This window comes from Aureobasidium namibiae (assembly GCF_000721765.1).
Source record: "Aureobasidium namibiae CBS 147.97 unplaced genomic scaffold scaffold_5, whole genome shotgun sequence".
Taxonomy (NCBI): domain Eukaryota; kingdom Fungi; phylum Ascomycota; class Dothideomycetes; order Dothideales; family Saccotheciaceae; genus Aureobasidium; species Aureobasidium namibiae.
In genome coordinates this window covers 520900-544183 of record NW_013581204.1, presented here as the reverse complement: position 1 = coordinate 544183, position 23284 = coordinate 520900, and the positions used below count along the sequence as shown (strand labels likewise).

At 51.5% G+C, this 23284-nt stretch overlaps 10 protein-coding genes across 10 annotated transcripts; 2 read left to right on the top strand and 8 right to left on the bottom strand.

The window, feature by feature from the left end:
- Nucleotides 1-463: 463 nt before the first annotated feature.
- On the bottom strand, nucleotides 464-1194 carry M436DRAFT_43202 (putative mitochondrial import inner membrane translocase subunit; the record flags this gene model as incomplete). The annotated part of the gene is made up of 4 exons (XM_013573650.1): nucleotides 464-649; nucleotides 712-882; nucleotides 952-1047; nucleotides 1105-1194. The coding sequence occupies 4 exons, from the start codon at nucleotides 1192-1194 to the stop codon at nucleotides 464-466; spliced, it is 543 nt and encodes a 180-aa protein (XP_013429104.1).
- A 640-nt stretch (nucleotides 1195-1834) lies between these two features.
- Nucleotides 1835-2563, bottom strand: M436DRAFT_42885 (uncharacterized protein; the record flags this gene model as incomplete). The annotated part of the gene is made up of 1 exon (XM_013573590.1): nucleotides 1835-2563. The coding sequence occupies one exon, from the start codon at nucleotides 2561-2563 to the stop codon at nucleotides 1835-1837; it is 729 nt and encodes a 242-aa protein (XP_013429044.1).
- Nucleotides 2564-5561: 2998 nt separating this feature from the next.
- Nucleotides 5562-6997, top strand: M436DRAFT_71358 (uncharacterized protein; the record flags this gene model as incomplete). Its single annotated transcript, XM_013573781.1, has 3 exons — nucleotides 5562-5609; nucleotides 5809-6170; nucleotides 6220-6997. 3 exons carry the CDS (start codon nucleotides 5562-5564, stop codon nucleotides 6995-6997), a joined length of 1188 nt encoding a protein of 395 aa, XP_013429235.1.
- Nucleotides 6998-7352: 355 nt separating this feature from the next.
- Nucleotides 7353-7923, bottom strand: M436DRAFT_71357 (uncharacterized protein; the record flags this gene model as incomplete). The annotated part of the gene is made up of 2 exons (XM_013573780.1): nucleotides 7353-7849; nucleotides 7911-7923. 2 exons carry the CDS (start codon nucleotides 7921-7923, stop codon nucleotides 7353-7355), a joined length of 510 nt encoding a protein of 169 aa, XP_013429234.1.
- Nucleotides 7924-9424: 1501 nt separating this feature from the next.
- On the bottom strand, nucleotides 9425-9694 carry M436DRAFT_42789 (uncharacterized protein; the record flags this gene model as incomplete). The annotated part of the gene is made up of 1 exon (XM_013573572.1): nucleotides 9425-9694. One exon carries the CDS (start codon nucleotides 9692-9694, stop codon nucleotides 9425-9427), a length of 270 nt encoding a protein of 89 aa, XP_013429026.1.
- Nucleotides 9695-13304: 3610 nt separating this feature from the next.
- M436DRAFT_43194 (uncharacterized protein) lies at nucleotides 13305-14212 on the bottom strand (the record flags this gene model as incomplete). The annotated part of the gene is made up of 3 exons (XM_013573647.1): nucleotides 13305-13381; nucleotides 13481-14115; nucleotides 14178-14212. The coding sequence occupies 3 exons, from the start codon at nucleotides 14210-14212 to the stop codon at nucleotides 13305-13307; spliced, it is 747 nt and encodes a 248-aa protein (XP_013429101.1).
- Nucleotides 14213-14524: 312 nt separating this feature from the next.
- On the top strand, nucleotides 14525-16487 carry M436DRAFT_62295 (uncharacterized protein; the record flags this gene model as incomplete). The annotated part of the gene is made up of 2 exons (XM_013573707.1): nucleotides 14525-15698; nucleotides 15748-16487. 2 exons carry the CDS (start codon nucleotides 14525-14527, stop codon nucleotides 16485-16487), a joined length of 1914 nt encoding a protein of 637 aa, XP_013429161.1.
- Nucleotides 16488-16713: 226 nt separating this feature from the next.
- Nucleotides 16714-18854, bottom strand: M436DRAFT_42531 (methylenetetrahydrofolate reduct; the record flags this gene model as incomplete). The annotated part of the gene is made up of 4 exons (XM_013573522.1): nucleotides 16714-16927; nucleotides 16988-17154; nucleotides 17207-18703; nucleotides 18762-18854. 4 exons carry the CDS (start codon nucleotides 18852-18854, stop codon nucleotides 16714-16716), a joined length of 1971 nt encoding a protein of 656 aa, XP_013428976.1.
- Nucleotides 18855-19370: 516 nt separating this feature from the next.
- On the bottom strand, nucleotides 19371-20542 carry M436DRAFT_80316 (IF4E-domain-containing protein; the record flags this gene model as incomplete). Its single annotated transcript, XM_013573866.1, has 3 exons — nucleotides 19371-19566; nucleotides 19622-20443; nucleotides 20502-20542. The coding sequence occupies 3 exons, from the start codon at nucleotides 20540-20542 to the stop codon at nucleotides 19371-19373; spliced, it is 1059 nt and encodes a 352-aa protein (XP_013429320.1).
- Nucleotides 20543-21538: 996 nt separating this feature from the next.
- On the bottom strand, nucleotides 21539-23047 carry M436DRAFT_42220 (tRNA methyltransferase complex GCD14 subunit; the record flags this gene model as incomplete). Its single annotated transcript, XM_013573452.1, has 1 exon — nucleotides 21539-23047. The coding sequence occupies one exon, from the start codon at nucleotides 23045-23047 to the stop codon at nucleotides 21539-21541; it is 1509 nt and encodes a 502-aa protein (XP_013428906.1).
- Between the last annotated feature and the right edge of the window lie 237 nt (nucleotides 23048-23284).

Genomic DNA, 23284 nt, shown 5'->3' with positions numbered 1-23284 from the left:
GCTATCAGCACGACTGATTCTGGATCTCAACATGCAGTCTCTCTCTGGCCATATCGACGGCTTCGAGTTGGCTAAATTCGAGAGGGGCAATTCTATCCATGCGGCATCTCGACGATGTCTAGAACCACAACCATCCGCCTTGCAGATATTCAATGATCTTCCGGTTACCCCGATGGAAGCAGGGGCAACTCGTGGTTTAACCGTGCCGAGATTCCACGATCCGATGCAATGAGGCTCAGTCCAGAGCCGATATGCTTGATGGCGCAGATATAATAGATGCGTACTCGACGAGTAGCACGATATTGCATTGTCGAAGGGCCAATAGGCAGACGGTCTCGACCAAAAAAGAGTCAAGATTTTCCTTGTACGCCCCGAACTCCATGGTCAAGAGACCTTTTCTCCAGCGCCGTTTTACCGAAAGAACCCATATGCTTCTGTTATTACATGGACCGACGTCCTAGATCTAAGCGATCGGGTCAGCGGCTGTGTCGTCGTTCGGCATGCGCATGTAGTAATCGATTGCGGCACTGAACCCGGCGAAACCAGCGCAACCGAGAGCAGCTGCCTGTGGACCGGCTTTGGCAGCGAGTGCACCGCCTGTGATGCAGCCAGCTGCTACGCCATTGTACAAGTCGTTCTTCGCGCGGAACTGCGTGGTTTTGTTCAGTAAGGGTGCTGGAGACAGGTGGCGTACACAACGGGACTACTTACACCCTCGATGCAGCACTCGGTTCCAGCGAAAATGCTACCAACGAGACCAAAGTTCTTTGCACTGCTCCAACTTGCTTTGCCCATCTCTTTGAAGCCCTGTCGTAGCTGATCCTTGACTGGGAGTTTTGTGATTGCGTCTGCGCCGGCGGTCATGGGGGCATCGTATCGCATCTGTGTGAAGAAGTTGCGTCAGTGTTTATTCTGGAGATCGACCTGAACGGGGCGGTAGGAGATACTCACACTGGACATGAAGAGACCAAAGAGACCTCCCAGACCAAAGCCCATGACACCCGACATGGCAGTTTTTGCTGGACATGACTCCATCGCTTGTTGCATCTAGAATTCCCGTCAGTCTGCGCTGCTCGTCTGTCTCAGTGTAGGCCATGGGCGCACGAATTTGATCATCTGCTGCTCCTTCAACTTCTGCTCGTCCAAACCAGCGTCACCGCCCAAGCCGGGAACTGACATGCCAGGGAAAGCCATCTTTGTGAATCCTACACAGTTCTGTGCGACGACAACCAAAGCACTGATATCTTCCTGTCCACTGGCTGACAAGACCGACCACGAGGGTGCCAAGATTCTCGAGAATTGCGGCGTGCTTAGGTAATCACCGGCGTGCAAAGTTCTGCCAGGGTTGTCCTCAATACATGCATACTGGAGACAGTTTCTATTCTTGAGAACTATCACTCTTCGAAACAGTCAAACGGTGGTGGTGGATATGATTATTGTATGCGGTATCGATTTCGCAGGTTCGACCTGTGACAAGTAGTAGCTTCGTTCGCTTTATCTAGCTCCACTTTTCCGTCTCCGAGTGGTCTTACTACTGTGTTATGTCCACCCTCGTTCATGCTTCCATATTCTCGGGCTGTCGTTCCAGCCCCAATCTTTCCAGAATTTTCGAATGTTGATATTGCACTGTGTCAGAATCATCGCCTGAGAGAAGCTGAGATATAAAGGGCCTGTTGTCATGTAACATGTGAGTCGAAAAAAGGCTTGACAAGGCAATGGTGGCTAGACTCACCTTCAAAGCTTTCGTTCTGCTTTCTGTTCTTTTGTCAAGTCGGCGACTCTCCCATTCTTGCTGTGGCTGGCGATCGTCCAAATCTTCTAGATTTCTCCATCTTCAGGTGTCCCAGTCACGACGAGTCTTGAGCACTCTAGCTACTGGATTTGTCTGCACCAAAAGACCGCCGCAGTGACGACAATCATCTTGCTTGGGATCAAGTCTCTTGCTGTGGTAGCCAACCTCTTCGCCACACTTCTTGTTAGTGCATGTCCAGATGTACTCGAACTTCGGGCTGTAGTTGTGTTCTCTTGTGACCTTGATGCCGAGATCGTTGAAGGCCACTTCGCATTTCTTAGCCCACTCTCTGAAACCAGTTCCGTGCGAGCGAAGGTCCCCGCTGATCAGAATGTTTGCGACATGACAAAATTCGTGAGCAACAGTGTTGAGCAGGCGTTCACGGTCGTCAAGGAGCTTATCGGACAACTCGATGGTGGCGGAAGGGTAAAGTCCGCGCTTGCATTTGGCTAGACCAGCCGTAGCTGTAAACCTCTTGTTCCATGAGATTTTGACACCGCCGGTGAAAGCAGTCAAGTCGGCGATCTGGCCTCCCGTAATTCTCTTGTCGAGTTCTTGAAAGAAGTCTTCGGCTTGATAAACCTTCTCAACGCTGAAGTACGCTGAGCGGCATGCATCGCGACAGGCCTGTGATCTCACTTTGTCGAGAGGATCCACAGTGCTACGTTCGGAGGATACGGCGTGATAGGAATCCGCCAGTTTCTTACAGGCTGGTTGTCCGAAGGTTTTCTTTTTGCGCGAAGTAGCGGGCTGACGAGCGTGGGCAAACATGACTTCCTGCGCCCTGATTAGTAGTTGTCATACGAACGCATAGGGAACAAGTGACCAGTAACCTTTGATGTGCAAATCTTTGATGAGGAGAAGAGGCACCGAGACGTTGTGGCAGAGATGAGAAGAAGATCGGAGAACGATGAGTGAAGAAAAGAGAGGGAGGCGGCTGGAACAAGGCACAGAGAAAAAGAGGAGGAAGATTCACCTTTGCATAACGAGAATATGATGTGTTTTGCCAGCTTCACTTACACTTGTTTATTGTTCACTCCGAGCACGGCCGCACTGTGGACCAGAGGTGAAGGTCAATCAGGACCCTCACAGCCATTTCCTCATTGGTATGGAGATTATGTTGTTGGCGAGAGCAGGATAATCGACACAAACCAGCTCGCGCAGTATGATTCGATGGAGGTGCGACTGCAGCACTATTGTTGTCGTATCAGACACTGACTTACTACCTCAGAGGAACGTTCCCTTGCACCCTGAGCTGCTCGATACACTCCTACCAGAGCTACAAACACGCTTCGCGCACGTGTCTCAGACGGTATGACTTCTGGCAAGATGAAGTCCACATGAGTGTCGTACTGCAGCAACGAAGAACCTTGACACTAAATAATCAGAAAGTACTGCATCTCGTGAAGGTGTGTGATAGCAGCGGACAGTGAAGGATTTTGCCAGGGATGTCGGCTTCTACTCTCGCATCCAGCATCATGAGAGGGCTCTTTATTGTGTGACAATCAAGATTGCGGCTGATACAGAATGGTTCCTGATATCTTCGTTGGTCGATGAACACAGAGATGCCAGGTGCACTTTGTTCACGGGACTCAACACGCTGGTGATCCGGGTTCTTTGATTCGCTGCGTTCGTCTGACACCTGGAGAATGCGGGTCTGTCTGCTTTAGTACAGTGGATGCTGACTGTAGGGTGTCCCAGCTGCTTGAACCGACATGACTTTTGATTGCCTACCTCACTCCACATATGCACCCCTCTTTTCGCGCGACTCTCTTGCAATGCACGCGCGCCGCACTCGATGCGTGGCGCATCCCAAGCAAAAAGTAATTGATGAAGAGAGTTTGCGTACCTGAACATCCCGCGCTGCAAAGAGGCCGAGAAGCGGACAGGGTCATCTGGCAAGGCGCCACGATATCGAATCGAATATCAAAATCAAGCCATCCTACTTGTACTTGCGAGCGAAGATTGACTGATCATATTCTGCGAAGGATTTTGACAGTCTTTCCCCACTCACACACCATGTAGCAGGTGTAGTCGAGCTGGCTACCGCTTATCAATAGTGTTGCGTACTACTCTATGGCGTACAATAGGAGTTTGAGTTGAGATAAGAACCACGCGAAGGCATATCGTCAACCACATGTCCGTGCAGCAGAGAGCCGAACGCCGTGCAGCGTGCATGCAAGTCAAGCGCAAGAACGACCCAGGGGTGCGATTTCAAGTGGCATGTCTTTGTTGCATGAACAACAAACATCAGGGCGCTTTCCGATATCCGTCACTTGCAGGCCAATTCCCATCCTAGAACAACAGTCGGGGATGGAGGCTGGGGTTCTAGATTGTGGATCTTGCGGGCAGACGAATTGAGGCAGCTGTAAATCACGGAAAGGTGTTGAGCAGATACAAGGTCCAGAGTCAGTCTTGTGGCTTGCACCTGCAGAAACCTGTAGACCCGTAGCTCTGTTACTGCCGCTGCCGCTAATCAACAAGAACGAAACTCCAGGGCAAGGTGGGGAAGGCGAAGATATGCGATGTCCGACGCTCGCTGTCGTAGTGCAATCACACTGCTGCCATGTCGTGGGGTTCATTCGTCGCTGCGACTAAGCATTTTGCTTAGCTTCATGCCGTTTCCAAGTCTCAATGCACCACCCATGTCGATATGCAAGACTTTTCTAAACGTTTCGCGAACGCCGATGGGAGCTGTGATTCGCGAGAAAGAAACTCCCGACAGCTTGAGATTTCGGTGGAGCTCGCCGTGTCCGGCAAGAAACGGAGATTTAGCGAGCGCAAGAGGCACAAGTCCCCAGAAACACCTGCCTCGACCCTCATGAGTCACGCCGAAAGTAAAAGAAATAGCAAGATAGATATCACCCTTTTTTTTTCCATCATCGCTTCTACCTATTTGTGACTCGCATTGTGATGATCTATTAGAAGAGGCAAGCCGCATCCGCCGCGTATTCGAGCCTTCTTTTCTCACGTCTTTGTTCGCTTCGGCGGTCCCCGGCAGCTCGAGTCTTTTCCCTATTTCGACTGCGTACCACCATCCACGCTATCGGACATTGTGCGCGTGCAGCGAAAACCAAACCAATCCCGTGCAAGCAAGAACACCGCTTCACACCCCCACGTCCCATTGATTGCGACTTGGACTAGTCACGCATACATACTGATCCGCTCGATCACGCACATACGCATCACCAGCGCCTCTCCCGTGCTTTCATCAGGTTCCTTGGAAGCATTGACACCTCTTTGCGACATCACAGTCGTGATACTCGAGACTTTGGACTTGCAGGTCCCTCGCAACGATCGTCTCTTTGCACCAAGTACTCCACTAGAGCTAGCTAAGTACCGGCCAGCAAGGACCAACTTCCTGAAGACGTCTTGTTACTCCGCATCGGACTGCGCCGTGTTATATATACTGGACCTTGACTCCCCATCTTTGGAGCATTCTTATCCACTCGCCAACCTTGACACAAATCCGCTTTCATAGCTCGGGGAACCACCCAACCCTTCCATCACTTGACTTTTGGACCGGATTATGAACTTCAAGAACGACTATTCTCATTGGCCCGCTGGACAGGAACACATCAACCGCTGACCTATCACCCTCTGACATTAGTCCTATGTTCTTATTCGCGACCTGTATCAAACATTGTTTCGCACCGCTTGATTCATCCTAGAAGCTTGCTTCCTCTGTGAATACACAGAGGCAGCAGCATCCTAGCCCAACTCATCAGCGCTTGAAGACAAATCCGATTCTGCAATCGCGTTTTCCACCATGATGGAAAACTCTATGATCTTGCTGAACGCTCAAGTTCAGTTCCTGGTACGTCTTCTCCTTCACGTCTCTTGGGAGTGCTCACATCTGTACATGAGGCTCTCAGCTCTCGGCTCCTCTGTCTGGTTTGGTAGATTTAGGAGTCTGGTTGTTAGTTTCGAGTCTTCGTACATCAAAATTGGTCACTTCTTTTTCTCTGTGCAATTCGTTCACAATCAACTTTACTAACATCGGTCCTCTTGTGCAGGAAACCAAACTAGCAATTGTGCACATCCCCCTACACTTATATTCACACTTTATACAACCTATCTTGCGTCTCCTGACGCTTACAGACGGCGCAGATGAGGTGGACGGGCTGCCTCGTAGGAAGTGGGCGTATCCTAACGCCTTCACCAACATCTCAGTAACCACGATTGAGTGTTCGGTGGTCTGTCCGCGACGCCTGGTTGACGAGCTGTTCAGACCGTTGATCGAGAGGCTAGACGCGAAAGCGAAACAAGCAGTCATCATCAGCAACGATGATTTTGTCGTGATACAAGTTGGAGGTGAAGGTATGGAAGCTGGACAACGAGTCTTGGATTTGACTGCGCCTCTTGCGCTCGCTGGAATGCAAGTCGATAACCTCAACCTCAATGTGAGCCATGCTGACCCATCACAGCTCGATCTTCTTCATCACAAGCTACTACAGCGACTTCGTACTTGTTCCCTACAACTCCAAATCAACAGTCATCTCCGCTCTGGAAGAGCGAGGTTTCGCCTTTGAACCCGTTTCCAATGGCCATGGCGCAAACATGACCAATGTTTCTTCACCCCTCCACTCGCATAACCGCAACAGCAGCAGTTCTTCATCGATCGATCTTCTTCAATCTCCAGGCACGCCTCCACCAGCAACGGTTGCTGAATGGCAAACCAAAACTTTCTCTACACTCCACCGCCACGACATCCTCCCTTTGGTAGATGAAAGCCTAGAGTTGCGCACCTGTGCCGGGTATCGCAGCGACAGCGCAGACATCCACGATGCGATCCAATTAGGCATATTCAAATGTCTTCTCACAAACCCTCGATTCATGTCCATCACCCTGACCCAGACGGATACTGTGTCCCTGACCCTCGACCAAGAGCTGCTTTCCCAATTCCCTTCCTCTGGCGAAGGCATACTCCTCCAGAACGACCAGACCTATTTTGCTATCGTGTTCGATTTGCGCAAGTTGCCCGAAGAAAGTACGGGTATCATTTGTGGTGTTGCTGGACGTCTGTTGGACAGGTTGGGTGATGAAGGGCAAGGTGAAGGGACATTCAACATGAGTTATCTGTCCACGGCTAGGACAGGTAATGTGATTGTTCGAGAAGATGAGGTTGGCGAGGCGCTGGAGGCACTTATAGAAGAAGAGGCCATGAGTGTCGATGGTATCAATGTTGTGGCCAATGGGCATTGACAGGAGGAGAGAATTGGAAAAGAGATGGCATGTTGATGCGGCAAAAAGTTCTTGTTTATACTTTCAACCTTTCGCTTCTTTGAGCGGCATGTTATTATGATCGTCTATTCTATCATGGTTGTTGGAGTAGGCTTTCTTACGATTTCGGACCGTCATAATCTAGCATAGCATATCTTTCGATGATGTTGCATAGCATCGTAATCTTGACTTTGCGGCAACTGCCAGCTCTCAGCCAATGCTTGCATCATCACTTGTGAGACCTGAAGGCATAGCACTTCCAGTCCCAGCTACTTTTGCTCTGCATGAATGCGGCGTAGTCGGAGCGAGGGATTATATCTGACAGGCAGAAGAGGGTTCAACCAAAGGCACGATCCATCTGCGAGCCCATATCATTTGCAGACGCTTGGGGTCGCAGGGCATCAGTGTTGTGTTCATCAGCATCCAACAGGCTAGCACCTGGCTTTGTGTCTGGCGGCGGAGCGGTAGTCGCAGGCCTTAGGATTTTGGCATCGCTGTCCAGCCAGCCAGGGGCCTTTCTTCTCTTCTCAGCCAACTCGCGCTCATCAATGGCAGCACGCCAGTCGCGGACTTTGGTGCTGGCCTCAGAGGCAGCAGTGTCAAGCTGATGACGCAGGGCTTTGTTCTGGGTGACGATAGTGGAGGGCTGAGCACGAAAGCCTGAGCCAGAGGTCACATAGGCTGGAGGGCCCGAGTGGTCATCGCTGTCAGAGTTGAGGATTGAGGGTGGTAGTGTCGAGGGCAAGCTGGCGTAATTGTGTGGTAGGGTCGGCGCCTTTGGCAAGGTGATGAAGGGGGATACGGTTAGCGGGACCTGAGCAAGCAACGGGTTCTCTGTGTGACGCGCTTGTCAGTCGAGGACACGACATTGATTAGGGTCAGAAGGGAAGCTTGCGTTCGGAAGGCATGGTGCCTGGTCGTGACGTGTTACTGAAATTGAAATGGAAACGAGACGTGTAAGGGGGACTGAGCCTGGTTCAACGAATCGTCATAGTTTGGATTGATGAGTCGCGAGTCGTGACTGCTGTCGGTGTACATGCGACATGCGAGATGCGGCGCCCGCCACCCCGCACGCTGATCTTGGCTGCTGAGATGAACTCCGGCGCATCCACCCCTGCACTTCTCGTCTCGAGAAAAGCCACAACCACTACGGACTACCCTGTCGCCATAATCATATCGTGCAGCACTGCCCTTCTGCAAGTTGCCGCCTCGTCACAAAAGCTCTGGAAAGCTCAGGGACCAACACTTCACTTGATGAATCACTTGCTCTGACCCATGCTCATACACACTAGTCACCTCAACGGCTCAGAACCAGAGCCAGATGCGTACCAAGATATCCATCACTACCCAATGTGACAAGTCGAGACCCTTGTAAACAGTTCATGTGCCGTGTCCGGACTGCACTCCATCCACCCCTCGTCCCGACTACGTCTTGCATTACATGCCTGAGACTCTTTAATGCTTGCCGGTTGATCCCTGACAACCCATGTCACCAATCCATAGGCAGTCCAACTTTGTCATCAGCATGCGGAGCCTGCTACCGTTGGTCTTGTATCATCCTTAGCCGCTGGTGCTCAATCAAAGTCTAAACTCCCACATTGCAATCTTTTTGACTTTGCAGAAGAGCTGTACCTTTGGTACTCGGCACACTGATTCTAAACTCAAGTCACGACTGAAGCAAAATCGCTTCAGCTCGAGAGGGGTTCCTAGACTATCGCTACAGTGTACAGATCATCCACATTATTGAAATGCGCTCTGTCGATCTGCTGAAAAGTACGCTACAAACTGGCTGTGGAGTCGGAGGAATAGCCAAGAATTAGCTTGATGTCGTGTGCCGTTGGAGAATCGCAGGGGTCTTTCGAGGCTTGCATGACTCTCGCTTCAATAAAGATCTCATCTATGTTTGCGCAGCTTGATATCGGCTACCGCGTTCTACCAAAGGCCGTAACAACGCGGCGTCATGAAACTCATAGGAGGCGAGATTGAGTCAAACTCAAAATGATAAGAGGCTGAACTGTATACGCTTCAAGGTTGAGTGGGTCGCAGATCATGTCAGAGCAATTTTGATCTCAGTCAACAGGAAGAATGTGAGATGATAACATTGGAAAAGTTCATTCAATTTCCAAAAGACCTTTACGTGGTAGTAAAACTCATCGCCCCAAGTGAGGTAGTCAGTCGACTAATATCGACCATGCATAGATTGAAAATGCCAATTATAATGAACACCACAAACGACCAACCCAGCTTGAACGGTCATCTAACAAAATCCAGCCTCGCAAGGCTCCCCGGTCCCAATAAAAAAATCAATGTCAAACGCCATCCCATGAGGTCGTAAGCCCAGTCATACTGCTGCACGAGGCAGTATGCCGAGAGGTAAAGTTGTCGTAACCCAGTCGCAGACTGATGTATTTAAGAAGAAGAAGAGTCGATGCTCATGCCAGAGGTCTCCTTGCGGAGACCGGCAAGGTCGTGCTCTGGAGGAGAGCCGCGGCGACGAGCTGATGATGTGGCAAGCTCGAACTGTTGCTTGGTGTGCTCATGCATGAGTCTCTGGTATGAGAGACGAGCAGAGTCGGGATCGTTCAGATCGTAGTGCTGAGGAAACTCGTACTGAGGGGCGGTGGGCTCAGAGTAGTCCTGAGCGATGTAGACCTGTTGGATCTCGGAAGGGGCGGCCATTGTGATAGATGTTCAAAGTGCTTAAGGGCTGGCGTGCAGAAGAAGAATTCCTTCGGTTGAAGATATGAAAGACTTGCTAAATGTTGTTGAAGTGGAAGGTTGTTGATGAGAATAGAACGACATGTAACGAGAAGAGCTGCGTCCCTTATATGTTGAAACTCGTACAGCAAAAGTAGTTCTGCAGTGAGCAAATGCAGAGCATGACGGGATTGGATCAACGTCAGACGGAGACGGTAGACCCTGAACCTCTAGACTGCAGTGTGGTCGTTGGTGCGGGCGTTGGTGCTAAGATCGGCAGCCACCCAGAGCCTACCAAAGTCTGAAGCACGCCAGCAGAACAGGTCTATTCCCGCGTCCTCACCGGGGAGAGCTCGATAAGTAGGTCCCCCTGTCGTGGAGGCGGGAGGCTGCGAGTATCGGGAGATTCTGATTGGACGTAGTAACCCGCAATTAGCTCATTGCCCTGTGTGCAACAGCGGGCCCGAGGGGCTAGACAGCAAGCCTAGGCCACCTTTAGATAAGGACCCTGTACATCATGATGTAGTTGGCGAGCGAAATTGCCCGGTGGTCGTCTCGCATTTTCTCGCGGTGCCGCTCTCAATTGTTGGGGGTGTTCGCTGCCAGGGAGGGACCCGGAGGGTGAGCAAGAGTAACAAGGACGGTCGCATGTCGCTCCTTCTCGGTTCCGGACAACGTCAGAACGCCCTGTTGTTTCTGGATGATCTCTGCAAGTGGCACACGGCAGTGGAGACTTTCTCATTCCTTTACGAGTAGGTCTCTGAATTGACGTTGATGTGCTCTCTAGACCCTGAGGCTTACGGTCGTGAGTCGAGATGTACGCCGCTGACCATTTTTCGTGACTTGTGCCGGCACCCGCTTGACACTGTTGGTGGCCGTGGCCCACGAAAAATCGTCTGCATGCAGAACACGCCCGGTCGAGTCGCCGCCGACCGCCACCACCGTTCGCAAGGGGAGAGGCAGCGCCGCCAGTGACGTATCTTCTGCCTTGTCACCACGGCAGCAACGACCATTCCCAGGCCGTGAGTTGTCTTCATGCTCGGCCTTCTCTGACGTCGACGGAACCACTCTCTCGGCACACTTTGAAAGACATGCAATGATGCGGATGCACAGACTGCTGCCCTATGATGTTGTTTGCCTCTGTATTACTTTTGTGCTGCACTCCACATCAACCTCGACCTCCTAATTTTGTCCGGGTGGAGGAAGATTGACATCAGACACCACCAAGGATCAGGCCGATCACCTATCAATTACCCCATTCAGCCAGCTTTATAGGCGCAAAGGGTTTGAGGTAGCGAACCAAGAGGCACGCACTTCGTGATACCTCGTCATGTTATCGGGATTTCTCCTCACGAACTGCTTATCCCCTACTTTCAGACAGACGACCCAGTCATCCTTCTAGGAGTCGATGGTCGGCCTTCGCTATTGGTTCACCGGTTGACAAGTGCGTAGGTAAAGGTTCACATCGATCACCCTACTTGGCCTGCATCTGAACCCGTAACAGGATCTCCATATTTGTTCATATTATTGAGTGGGATTGGTATGTGCTCGACATCCCGTATGCATATTGTACAGGCAGCGTTTGGGGCAGATCGGATTCCTTCCTTAACTGCAGGATGCAGACCAACGTATCCTGCGGGACACACCCATTTTTGCACTGTGCGTCACTGCTCTAATCATTTTGTGCTCGAGAAGCACGTTACATGACAAGTATCCGTCGGACAAGGTCGTCATTCCCATCGATGTCCTTACGTATGCGGCTCAAAATCTGATGTGAACTGCAAGGCATCAGAAGACGTCCTGTGCATCGAATACGACCATCGACTCATCACGCAACTCTGCTTCTCTTGCTCCACATCCATTGACCATATCACTCTACATATGTGGGTAGCTAACTCGTGTCTGAAGTGACACATTCTACATCCTCCCCATGCGCTCAACTCCGCCAGCCATCGACCGATGTTGTTTGCTTGATCGCAATCTTGATCTTAATCTTGATCTCAATCTTGATCTTCGAGGTCATCGACCGTGATCAAAAGAACCACGTAGTACAGCCTGTGATTCATCGTGATCAATGGCCACCAGTCTGTCCTGGACAGCTCTTCATGCGTCGTGCTCGATGATAAAGGTTACTACATCGCCGACGCCGATGTATTCTATTCTCGATGCTGGCAAAGATCTACACACGTGGAGAGTTACCGGATGAACACCAGATGAGGACCGAGTCATCCTCGGCGTACACACAGAGCCTGGCGTCGTCACTCGTCAGGAATAACGGTCGTGACTGCTCATCGTTTTCTGTCGTCGTCTCGTTGCCGTCGTCTTCCACCAACTCATCCTCTCGTGGGACTCGGCTTCGATGGCCCATCGTTGAACGTTCTGCCATGTAGTGCTTTGCTAAGGATGCTGCCTACCGTAGTTCCGTCATCGTGCATGCTACGAACGATTTCTTTGACACGTTCTGCGCCGATGGTCAGAGTTTTTCTCTTCTAACAATAACCTATCGCTTTTTGTGCTGCTGCTGGCCGCGCTGACTGGCGCAACGAGTTCTTCCAATGGTTAGCAGAATAAAGCAAGACTAGTCATGGACAGCATGAAGAAATCGACTTTCTGGGACAAGTCGGACTCATTGGAAACATGACCGGACATAGGTCACCACGTATGGCTAAAAGTGTATTCAACAGAAGTGGTATAGCGTTTTGTCTTTCATCAGCCATTGTTACTCAAGACCTCTTATCCCTCTTTCCTCAGAAGCGCAGGCGTCTTCGATCACCTATCAATCATTGATAGTTACGCCTCTCGTACCTTCTCTCCCATCTGATCACAATTGCTCTCTGACTCCTAGACCTCCTTACCAAGCTGCTCATGTTTGCCTCCAACCGTATGCGCAATTGGTCCTTCAATCGCACGTCAGGCTAGCCGCCCTGAACCCTTGAACCAGCGGTAAGAGTCTGCTTTTGACGGATGTGAGGTTCAGTCCGCCGACACACCGCAACAACAAAATTGCTCTTCCTGCGGCCTTCCGTACCAAGCACATTATACCGTCTCCTCAGGATGGAACCTTTTGAACCTGCGCTTGACGGAGTGTGCTTCCGGTTCGCGCACTTGATTATGGTATCTAAAGCTGTGCACGGCACATGCTTCCATATTCAGCGGCGACAATGAATCATACGCTCCCTCGAAACAAGACTCGTTGACCGACCCAGAGCTAGTACGACTGTTACAGGCACAACCCCCTCCAGCACCGCTAGTCCTGCTAGAGGTCTTCCGTAACACCTAAGTTTGATCCGTACAGCTTTAATAATGCACAGCTGTCGTGAGAACGCACAGCCTCCATCGAGAAGCGATATCATGTTGAACCTCGTGGGATAGGTCTCTACTCTAGAAGACATCGTGCATTCTTGTTGTAAACAATACGCTCTATACATCCGTAAGAGGGGCGTGAGAGTTACAAAACTTATCACTTGGGGAGGGAGGATGTGGCTGTTGGGAAAGCAGATGAACAGTTTACGGCTCGTGTGATGGATCTGATATGACGTGCTGTCAGACTCTTTCGTATCTTTATTGTGGGTCGTTATATTATGGGTATTGTTTATGAAGCCAGCAGGAAGATCAACAGAATGATCAAGACAACAATCAGAACAGCGATGCAACAGCTGGAATACGTATCTGTGGTTGATCGGCATGGTCAGCATAGGATCCAACAAGCAATCGAACCAGACTGAGATGAAAGGCGACGAGATTCACAGAGGACTAGAGAAAACAAACCTTCGTTTTTCCTGATGACCCAACCAATCTTCTTGATACCATTTTGAAGCTTGCCGCCCACGCGATCGGCGATGTTGTCGACATCATCGAGCAAGTCAGCTTGTTCCTCGAGTTCGCGGCCCATGGTATCGGCCTGTTGACGCAGAGTGCCTACAGTCTTGAAGACATCATCCAGAGCTTCATCCTGCTGTTGCATAATCTCCTCTTGCCTCTGCTGTTCAAACTGGGCATAATCGCCGTCTCCCTCTCCATGCTCGTCATCGCTGTCAAAAGCACTGGGATGTGGTAACGAAGTATCCTTATCCTTGGCCTTGGCCTTTCCGTGCATTTGTGCTTGCTCGACAGTCTTTGCGAGTTCTGCGTGCATATCTTCGATCTCTGCGCCTACATCTTCGACTAGTCTTCGCCGCCGCTCGACCTCGTCTATTTCTAGGCCATAGCGGTATGGGTCGTGTTCGACAGCTTTCACGCTGTCGACTAGATCGCGCAGGTCGGCGCTGAGGTCTGTGAGTGTGGATTCGAGTTCGTCGCGTGCTTCGACGAGTTCGGGGGAGGTGGCTGAAGAGGCCGAGGAGCGGATGCGGATGTAGCTGTTGAAGAGTGGTCGCGTTGTGTTCAGGAGCGAGAGGACGTCACTGCATTTGCTTCCATATCAGCATCAATGCTACTATGCAATGGTATTACAATTGCAACGTACGCCTGGACCTGTAGAAAGGGGTCTTCGGATGCCATGATGGTTTGAGTGTCGTGTCTGTAGCATGCGGCCCGCCTATGCCGCAATGACAATCTAGCTCATTGTTTGATCTCGGAGTAGAGACAGAACGTAAGAGTTTCAAAAGGCGTCGAGTTGTTGTTGATTGAGGTCAAGGTGCTTCCCCAGCTCTTTGTCGTCGTTCGGTCTTTAGCCGGCGTTAAACTTTGGTGTACTTTTTTCTCCCGCCAACCATTTCATACGCATACGTTCTACACCGCAGTCAAGAGTAGCAGCAGATTGTCTCAATTGATATAGCGGTCCCTATTTGAGTACTTCGATACCGTATCATGATGGGACCAGAACGCCCTCTGCCCTGCTCGCCAGAGTTCGAGACCTCGGAACAATATGTCGACTCACTACTGGACTTTATCGGCACCTCTGAATTGCTACAAGCTCTGTGTGGTGGTGTTCACGTGCTCGACTTCTTCACACGAAAGCCCGATCTTTATAGCCTGGTAATAGACCCGGATTGGCGATCTTTCTTCCGATCACACAATATCATGGACATATTGGATCTGCTCATGCGTGAGAACTTGGACGTTTTCGACATTGGAACAGATTCATGGAGAGAAGGCCCTGTGCCACCAGCATCTTTGTTGCAATATATCAAGCAAATCAGGAAGTTGTCTCTACGACGTGAACATACTCCGATCGACAGAAGGGCTCAAAAAGGAGCCAATGGACCAAAAACTACACACACCCTGGCTCGCCAAGTAGCAGTTGGCATGAATGTCAAAAAGATCCACGAAGTTGATAATTTTTGCCGCTATCTAGACAAACTGACCACTGAGATCGCCGATTCTACAGACCGGGAGATCACCCATCTGGTCGATTTCGGAGCCGGTCAGAATTACCTGGGTAGAGCGCTGGCATCCGAACCTTACAACAAACACATCATTGCTTTGGAGAGCAGAGCACACAACATCGAGGGAGCAAGAAACTGGGACGTGCTTGCCAAACTAGCTCCCAAGCAACCGACAATGGTCAATAAGAAGGAGTGGAGGGTTCGGCAACAAGCGATGGCTGAACAAGGAATCTCCGAGAAGGAAGCTCAGAAAACGGATCTCAAAGGGAAAAGAGGCTTCCACGCAGAAACCCCTGCCGCACCTCAGGAGGAACCAGCACAAGCGACGCTCAAAATCTCGAATTCAGGGGTCGGCAGCATCCAATACGTCGAACACTACATCAAAGATGGCGATCTTTCGCGTGTGGTGCCTCAGATCGTGGATCAAGACGCTATCCGCGAGAAAGTGACCCCAGACCTCGAGGCAGCCGCGACACGGCCACCTTCCTCGAAACAGCTGCCAGACAACTTTGTTGAAGGAAACCTCCAAATCGACAATTCTATCAAAGCCCAAGACCCACGTCTTCTCGTCATCTCTCTGCACAGCTGTGGTAACTTGGTCCACCATGGCATCCGTTCTCTTCTTGTGAACCCCTCAGTCTCTGCTGTTGCTCTAGTTGGTATGTGAACACGACCGGATTCCTCAGTATATGGCTAACACAGAAGCAGGATGTTGCTACAACTTGATCACCGAACGTCTGGGGCCTCCAACCTACAAACTCCCCTCCCTACGTTCAAACCACCCACGCCTAACCCAAACCGCAGAAGCCCACGACCCCCACGGCTTCCCAATGTCCGCTCGTCTCTGCACCCAAAACACCTCAAGTGGAGAGGGCGTACGTCTCAACATCACAGCCCGCATGATGGCAGTCCAAGCACCCCAAAACTGGGGCAAAAAGGACTCTGAAGACTTTTTCAAACGCCACTTCTACCGTGCTTTGTTGCAGAGAATCTTCATGGATAAAGGTATCGTGCCAGCTCCAGCGCCCGCCGATGTCGAAAACAATAACGGAAGTCCATTGGGTTGGTCGGCGGGCGGTGGCACTGCACCCATCATCCTGGGCTCGCTGAGGAAATCCTGCTATGAGAGTTTCGTTTCTTACGTGCGTGGTGCGTTGGAGAAACTCGTCAATGACCCTACTCGCGGAGAGCAGTTTACAGAGAAGATGGCTAGTATGAGTGATGAGGAAATTCGTGAATATGAGGCAGACTTCGAGGAGAGAGGAAAGGAATTGAGTGTGATGTGGAGTTTGATGGCTTTCAGTGCTGGTGTCATTGAAGCTGCTATTGTGGTTGATAGATGGTTGTTCCTTAAGGAGCAGGATGAGGTTGCTGATGCGTGGGTAGAGCCGGTGTTTGAATTCAAGCACAGTCCAAGGAATTTGGTGGTGGTTGGCATCAAGAAGTAACGCACCAAATAGTAAGGAAGAGTCACCCTGACCTTCTAAGATCTGCATTTGAGACTCAATTACACTCCAACAACCGAGTCCTGTATTATGCGAATTGCCATCGTTATGATGCTCGAACTCCAAGATTCGATATGTACAAGAAGTTTCGGATTGTCGTTAGCGAACAGTGGTTTCTCTCCCCCAAACTCCCGTGACCCTCCTCTTATCTCAATATGCTTTGTTTCATTTACGCGTCCAAAAGCATCTTCCATAGACCATTGGATTCGGTGAAGTCGTGATGGATAATGTTGACCAGCCAATAGTTGTCCCTGATGTCACGCAGCAGGTTGGCGGACGGTGAGCGAGGTGGGTATACGTGGCGCCATTCGGTCCAGATGCCAAATGCTTCTTCGGCCCAGGCGCGGAAGGAGACGGCTTCGATCATTGTCGGCGTGACGATTCTATTCGGATCTTGTGTCAGTGACAATGTGATATGACGGGGACATGAGGATTATACGCACTCTTTACCAGTGAAGCAGCCCCATGTCACCGGGTTCAGACTCTCCTCGTCTGCTGCTTGGAAATCGCCCTTGCTGTTGCAAGCAAAGTATGTTACTTGGTCGTCCTTGTCGAGCTTGGCACGTAGTCGTGCCCAGTCTTCGTGTGAGCAGAAGAATTCGACAAAAGGCTGTAACATGTGTTAGCAATTATGAACGAAGTATAGTTCGAGGAAACAGTACCTTTTGGAAAACAAAACCACTGGGTGGTCCCCAGCCAAAGATTTCGTGGTCACTACGGAAGCCGTTCACTCCAGGTTGGGAGGCGACCGTCCACCAACCCTTCTGGATCAAACCAGCCAATTCGTTCTTGATAGTCGCAGTCTCGGGGTTGAGACCCTCCTCGCTCCAAGGAATGGCATCTAGGTCACCACTTACGTGACGCGCGAAGATGCTTGTAATGTCTTTGGTGTCGACAGGGTAGCCCCAAAGCTTCAATGCACTCGGGATCGAGACATGCAAACTGACACCGTAACCATCAATCTCACCATACGCAGGACTGCGAGCGTCTCCCCATCTACCGTTGGGGAAATCATCCCATGTCGCCTCGCGTCCTAAAGCACCTTCCCCTTCGGAAATCGCTAGTGCGTCTGCGCGGGACGGCGGGTCCTCGCCCGGTACACCCGCCTCATCGTCAAACGCCTCGAAAGACGCACTACTGTGAGACGCAGACCTCGAAGTCTTGTCGACGACAACGCGGTTTTGAGGTGCGGAGTTGGCGAGGGAAGATCTGCGACGAGCTTTCGCTTTCTTGTCAGTGCTACCGTTCGCAACCGGTGTGTCATCGTCTTCGACTGCGACAGTGTCGTTGACTGCACCTATCAGCTTGCATCGCTCTACGATGTGTGCGACTGCCTTCTCTAGATTGAGTGTGTAGAAGTGGAATCCCTTGGGCCCGGGAGACGGGCTCTTCTTTAGCGTCTCAACCATCTCGCTCAGGATATCGACACCGGCACGCTTGACAGCCTCGTCATCGTTTCTGATGGGCTCCAGTCTGTCCGAGACTTCGCTGGGTAGATTTGCGTGGCTCAATTTGGTGGTTCTCTTGACAATCTGGTAGCTCTGGATGGGCATCAAACCAGGAATGATGGGAATGGACTCGAAAAGGCCGCTCTCGTGCTGTCTTAGTAGTCTTTCGTAATCTTGGTATGCGTGAATGTCGTAGAAAAGTTGGGTCATGAGGAAATCGGCGCCGGCCTCGACCTTTTCAACCAGGTATGGCAGGTCGTAGTTTGCGTGCTGATGCTCCGGGTGGGACTGATCAGAGTGGCCCTCGGGGTATGCAGCCACGCCGATGCAGAAGTAGTGTCCGTATTCCTTGCGAATGTATCGTACCAAGTCAACAGCCCATGTGAACTCTCTGTTGCTGTCGTCCTCATCATTGTTCTCCAGCTCGTTAGACCTGTATTCGTCGCTTCTCGGAGGATCACCTCTCAAGGCAAGAATGTTCCTGATTCCCAAAGCTTTTGCCTGTTCCAGAGTCTCGTCGATGAGCTTGCGCGACATGTTTGTGCAAGTCAGATGCAAGCACGTGGTAAGACCCAATTGTCGCTGGGTCATTTCTGCCAGAGCCAGAGACTTTGTCGAAGTGCTGCCGCCAGCTCCCCATGTTACATTGACGAAGAGCGGGCGCAACGAATGTGCCATGCGAGACAGACGAGCGTGGAGGTTGGCGAAACCCTAGTAACATGTCAGAAAGGTCCTCGCAAGCACTTTGGTGCCCCTCATCGCCCCTCACCTGCTGCGTCTTTGGTGGAAAGAATTCCAGCGAGAAATAAGTGCCATCCTCGGGCAGAGCGGCAATCTTGTCGACTATCCTGTCCGAAGCCATATCTGATGATGTTGTCGCGTGCATGTTGGGCGTGTGTCTGCGTGCGAATGGAAAAAATGGGATAGCAATGTCACCATTGACATGATTCGGCAGTTGTTCTTCTTAAGGGTCGCCCCGATACCGCCAAATCATCAAATTGTGGAGAGCCTCGGACTTCCGTCATGGTTAAATCCAGCCTGCGCTTTATTACTGCTTTTGTTCATTTGACGCGGTTCTAATCCAGCGACCGTGATGCCGCTCCACCTTTCTGGAGCAGAAGCCCCTAAAGGACTCTGCATCTCTGTATCTTTACACTGATTAGATGCCCCACCCGCCATCTCCAGGCGGACCCCGCGATCGAGGTGCCAACCTAATGCATACCTGCTATCCCTGTCTCGAGATATGCCCCCACGCGCGTACCGTCAAAGAGAGCTGCTTTTCCACGCCTTCCAAAACGCTCCACTTGGCTATCAGGTAATCAATGCTTCAAGGTACATGCAGTGAGGTACGGCCATATCACCCTTGTATACTGTTTCATCACACTGCAACCTTTTCCTCGCCGCTGCCGTTGCCCGTCGAGCTCTGGTTTTGGTTGCGGCGTCTCTCGCCGTGATGGCCCGTCTTTTCCTGACGAGCCTGGTCAATCGCGCTGCGTTGAGTGATGCTGTCGTCATGGCTTTTCCAAACCATGTTGGTGTCCGCCGGCAGAGACAGGACGCGCTTGATGGTTTCCCTAGTTCAGAACGTCAGCAGCCTTTCTCAAAATCGCATCACCTCGTGACACTTACCGAATCTTGACGTTCCTGCCGCCGTCGTTCTTGGTCCAGATGCTGAAAACATCTTCGCCACTACGCACACTGACAACCGCTCCACAAACCTCCTCACCCGCCTCGGCGAACTGATCTCCAATCATGGCCATCAGCAGATCCTCCCAGTAGCGGTCTGCAACCCCCTTCTTTAGTCGCAGAATCCACTTTCCACCCTTCTTGTTTTCCTCATCTTCCCATACAGGTCTGATTCCGTCACGGAAGAAGTGGTAGTCTGACACGGTGGGGAGGCCAGAAGGGTGTTTAAGGTGCGAGTACACCTGCCAGAACTGTTGTGCTGTCGAAATCTTGCACATAGGCCTGGTGGATTTCTCGTAGTCCGAGTTCTTGGACGTGGGGGGCCTGTACCAGATGACCCATGTGTACTTGAGCGGCCAAGGGCTGTCATTGCCGCTCGCTGCCGGCTCTATTGATTGTGAAGTTGTAGGACGAGGTGTCGTGACAGGCGCAACCTTTCTAGCAAAGCTTTTCTTGTCATCGCCATCCTTTTTCTCAGCCGAGTTGACGCCTGAGGGGGTGCCAGCGACAGCTTTGGCAAAGTCAAAGGCCGTGCCAGGTGTTTTGGGAGTCTTTGTCGCAGAGCCAAACGAAGCAAAGGCGCCTGAGCCCAGGCCGAAAGCCCCAGAAGCGCCTGTAGTAGGAGAGGAGATCCCACTGGTGTTCAAGGGTGTGACAGCATTGAAGGGGTTGTTGCGGCCGTGCGAAGATGTGCTACCGAAGCGTTTTGACGTGTGTCCTTCTTGACGATCTGACTTGTCCATGGACAGGGAAAGTTTGCCAACACTGCGCGAGCACAAATTTAGCCAGGTAATAGGAGACAGGGAGAGTGGGACAATTTTACTTTGTACGACGGGACCAAAGGTTGTCTCTGTCCTTGTCCATTGCGGCGACTGCTAGCTGGAGAGAAATTGTGGAACGAGAAGAAGCTTCGGACGGAAGAGAAGGCTAGCTAGGCAGGCTGGACAAGGACGGAAGAGTGTGATGGGCGTGATTCTCAAGTAGGCGACGGCAAGGTGCAGAAAATTGTGACAAGCTGGCACTGCGGAATGGTATATAGCGAGATGTGGTCAAGTGGTTGTATGGTGTAGCTCTAGATGCGGCAATATTGCAATGGTAGTTGTAAGCTGAATGGGAGTCGAGAGGTGGACGGGGAGCAATAGCGTGGTGAACTGTAGTTTGGCGGGAGTGAATCGAGTGACAGACAGTATTTGCATGATGCTCTCGCAGTCGCCGTCGCGCGCAGAAGCTCATGCCAAGCCGTGCACGGGCCCGCTGTATCTTTTCACTACAAGACATCGAGCGCGCATGCGACTTCTTCTTTTTCTTCTCAACCAAGACCACCAACTCAAATCTTCGCCAGCCGGTCATATTCTCTACCTGGTTGGCGACTCCGATGCGTGTGTCGAGATTGATTCTACCCCACTTTTAAAACCGTCTTCACGAGGGCCCCTTCGTGGTGGCTCCCAGGACATGGCGACGACCTACAAGATGGGACACCTCGACGATCGTAGCAATAGTTTTAGCAAATGTATGTCTTCCGTTCAATTCTGTCCAAACATTTCTGCTATGATGATCAATCTTGAAATTGGTAATCGCACTACTAGCGCAGCCGTAAGACATTTCAGGATGATCTTTCTGGTTGTGCATGGCGAGAAATGGCTTGACTGAGCACCTTCATGAGAGACTCATTCTGGTTTCATGAGGTTCGTTCCTGGTTGACGCAAGTATCTCTAGTGCACGTAAACACTTGCAGAGAGAGATGCACCGACAACAGTAATTACCTGGCACGTCTATGGGTGAGTCGGGCTTGAAGAGGATCTGCCTCGGCCCTTATGTGATGCTCTTTGCAATTGCGGCGTCTAATGTATGTGTATTCTTCTACGTCTTCTTACTCTTCTTGTTCCCCTTCTTCTTGCTGATGTCTTCAGTCGAGACCTGACCTTCCGTGCCCCACTTCTTTCTCAACCTCTCCTCTTGTTCTTCATTCCATTCCCGTGGTAGTACTGCGAAGACTAGGTAACTTGTATGCGTCTTGATCTCGGGCTCGGTTCTGTGCACCAGTCTTCCCTCCTTGTATGTCTTTCTCTCTGCAGCCTCCTTTTTGATACGTTCCAGTCTAGCCTGCTTGCTCTCAAAGTGACTAGCCGGGTGATCCTTGGTGCTCGGACGAGGCTGAGGTTCTCCATTCGCCTCGGCCACTTCATCCACTTCCTTGATGGCCTCGTGCCACTCCTTGAATCTGCCCTCGACTTCGCGCAAACGATTTACGGCTTCGTCCACAGTCGCGGCTGACGCATTGACGCCGCGCAATCCCTCCTCATGTAGACCCACGCGTTCTCGTCGCACATCGATACGTTTTTGCATGACTTCAACCATTTGGATTTCTGTCCAGCCAAGGCGGCGGAGGGCGGCCACTGTTGCCGTGACTTGTTCGATACAAGGGCTGAAAGTACATAGATGAATAGGAACGTTGGGGTTGAGAGGAGAGATAAAAGGTTCGGTGGGTTCTTCTGTTGGCGTTTCTGTCTCTGAAGGAGCCGAGGCGTCGGCGGCATCGGAAGAGGCAGAGTTGGCAACGATTTTGGCGGTACGGGCTGGGAGGCGTTGACGGGTCAGGTTCTTGAGAGCCATCCATGGCGCAGGCAGGTCAAGGAAGATGGCGTCAGCTTTCGGAGACTTGTCTTTGGGATCTTGTTCGTCGAGAAGGAAGCCGTCGCCATAGACATCTCGGTGGGTGACGCGGACGAGGTCATCCAGACCGTGAGCCCGGACCTCGTCCTGCAGACCAATGGCACGAGGCTCATGGTATTCAAAACTGCAGACACGGCCATAACGGCGTTTCTTGAGCGAAGGTTCTGACGAGGATTGCGAAGGATAGCCGTTGAAGACAGCGCGTGCTGAGGCATGGGTGAAAGAGCCTGAACCTGCGCCGGCCTCGATAATTGTTTGGCCAGGACGGACCTGGAGTCTTTGTAGAATGTAGCTAGCGTCCGGAGTATAGACTACCTGGGTACGATGGGGCAGACTGATGGTCCAGCTCTCGGGGGTGGGTGGTAGCAAATGTACAAAGCCTGTACCAGCCTGGATAGCCTCCTTGGGTTCAGTGTCGTCGATCTTGCGCTTAGCACCACCGCGACCTCTTGAACCAGTGTCGACCTTTGATGCGCGGACCTGAGAGCCCCATGGGATATCCTTCAACGTCGAGTGCGGGAAAGAACCAAAACGGGTGTTGGTGACAGCACCCTCTGCGTAGCCATCGTCGGCGGTTGATTTGAGGACCAGGGGAATGAGCTGATCGCGTTTCAGATGTAGAATTGCCAACGAGCCGATGGAAGCGGCAACTCCAGGTTCCAGAAAAGGCGAGGGTTTGAAGTCCGAGGTGGCCATTTGATCGATGTGTTTGGGCGAGCTGGAAGGCGCAACATTATTTTTCTGACCAAGTCCAAAGGCCATTTGCCAAGGATTGCGGAGAAGAGTGGGGCACTCCCGGCGGCCGACGAGCAAAGCAGCAGCAGCAGCAGCAGCCAAGTGCAGGTGCAGGGTCCACGAGCTTTGTCTAAAGTTGAGTGTGACTCGTTCCTTCCCTCTGCAACATCACAAGCAGCTTGTCGATGCCCAGCTGCT